At 31.1% G+C, this 1,387-nt stretch overlaps 1 protein-coding gene across 1 annotated transcript in view; it reads left to right on the forward strand.

The window, feature by feature from the left end:
- The window catches only part of LOC106459246 (neurobeachin-like protein 1), a 58,905-nt gene extending 57,524 nt beyond the window's left edge, over positions 1–1,381 (forward strand). Inside the window, exon 21 of the mRNA XM_022385697.1 lies at positions 247–1,381. Coding sequence (XP_022241405.1) covers positions 247–388 — 142 coding nt within the window. The 3' untranslated portion in view covers positions 389–1,381. The remainder of the gene's footprint in view (positions 1–246) is intronic.
- The last annotated feature ends 6 nt before the right edge of the window (positions 1,382–1,387 follow it).

Genomic DNA, 1,387 nt, shown 5'->3' on the forward strand with positions numbered 1-1,387 from the left:
AAGAAAATCTGTCACCAAAGTACACCAAATGGCTTATATAAATATAATTCTAACCAACATTATGTTTTTTGTATCTCAGCCATCTTAATTTGATATTTTTTTTAAATTGAAGGTTCACACAGACACACATTTATATATGCTTGTACAAACTTTATAGACTACTACACTAAGATCTTGACATTTGTATTCTAGTGTGGTTTAGAAAACAAATCTATTAAAACTAATTTTTGTAACATTATCTTATAGGTTGAAGCCATTTACAACGTTGTCTCTGCATCTCCCAATCCTTGCTGTTACCGTCACTCCTAGCAAATCTCACATCTTGGCCAGTTTGCAAGATGGGAAGTTGATAGTTGTTGGTGTTTCAATCGCTTCAAACCAGAGATAAATCTTCTGTGTGTGAAAGACTTTGGCTGTTATGTGTTGAATCTAGACATTGTTTAATATATTTATGAACTAGGTCTTATATGTATAAATTCTTGATACATATAAATTTGAATTCATACTTACATCAAAGGTGGTATGTAGTTTATAAAAATGTTGTCTAAATCACCAAATTACAGGCTTGAATGGTTAACAAAGTTACAATCTGTACTTTGATTTGTATGTTGTACATTTTTGCCTTAAGTACTTATATAAAGCTGAAAATAGTTTGTTGTTTTTTCATTGATAGTTCAATTATGTATTCAAGGCTGGACCTTGATAACCTCTAGCAAAGTTTCTTCCTGTTGAAATCTGATCACATTTAATCATACATCATGTACTTTTAATTAGAGAAAGATAAATGAGCCTAAATGTAAAGCAAAGTACTGATGATGGAAATGAGAACATCCTGCGTTTCTTCTCTTATATGGCTGGTGATTACCTTTAATACTAGACATTCGTAACTTGTCTTATATTTTCTCTATATAATTGCTCATTCTTTCTTGAATAGCATGTATAACTGCACATCCTGTTACTTTGTAGATTCTGTACTAGTCCAAACAGTTAAAAAATGATTTTATGTTCATGTAATTCAGGTGTTTTGTGGTATATTCTGCAGTTAAAACATCCTTTTTGCTTTTCTTCTACATCTGGATATTCTCTTTAGCACACTGTTTACAGTTGACATTCTCTTTTACAAATTCTTAGTTAGACATTATCTTCTGCTGGTCTCATTGGGCTGTGCATTATCTTCTATGTAATATAAGTAACTTGTATACCTATGGGTCTACTTTTTCTTACATCTGGACACTATGATTACTTTGTACACATGGGCTACCTTGTGCACTTATCCTATGTTTCTTGACCACCTTTTGTAAAGATGAATATCTAATCGCTTGTAATTTGCAAACCTGGAAATTCTCTTTGTAAATAATAAGAGATGAAGATTTACTAATGTAATTTT

This window comes from Limulus polyphemus, unplaced genomic scaffold (genome assembly GCF_000517525.1).
Source record: "Limulus polyphemus unplaced genomic scaffold, Limulus_polyphemus-2.1.2 Scaffold581, whole genome shotgun sequence".
In the NCBI taxonomy this organism is placed as follows: Eukaryota; Metazoa; Arthropoda; class Merostomata; order Xiphosura; family Limulidae; genus Limulus; species Limulus polyphemus.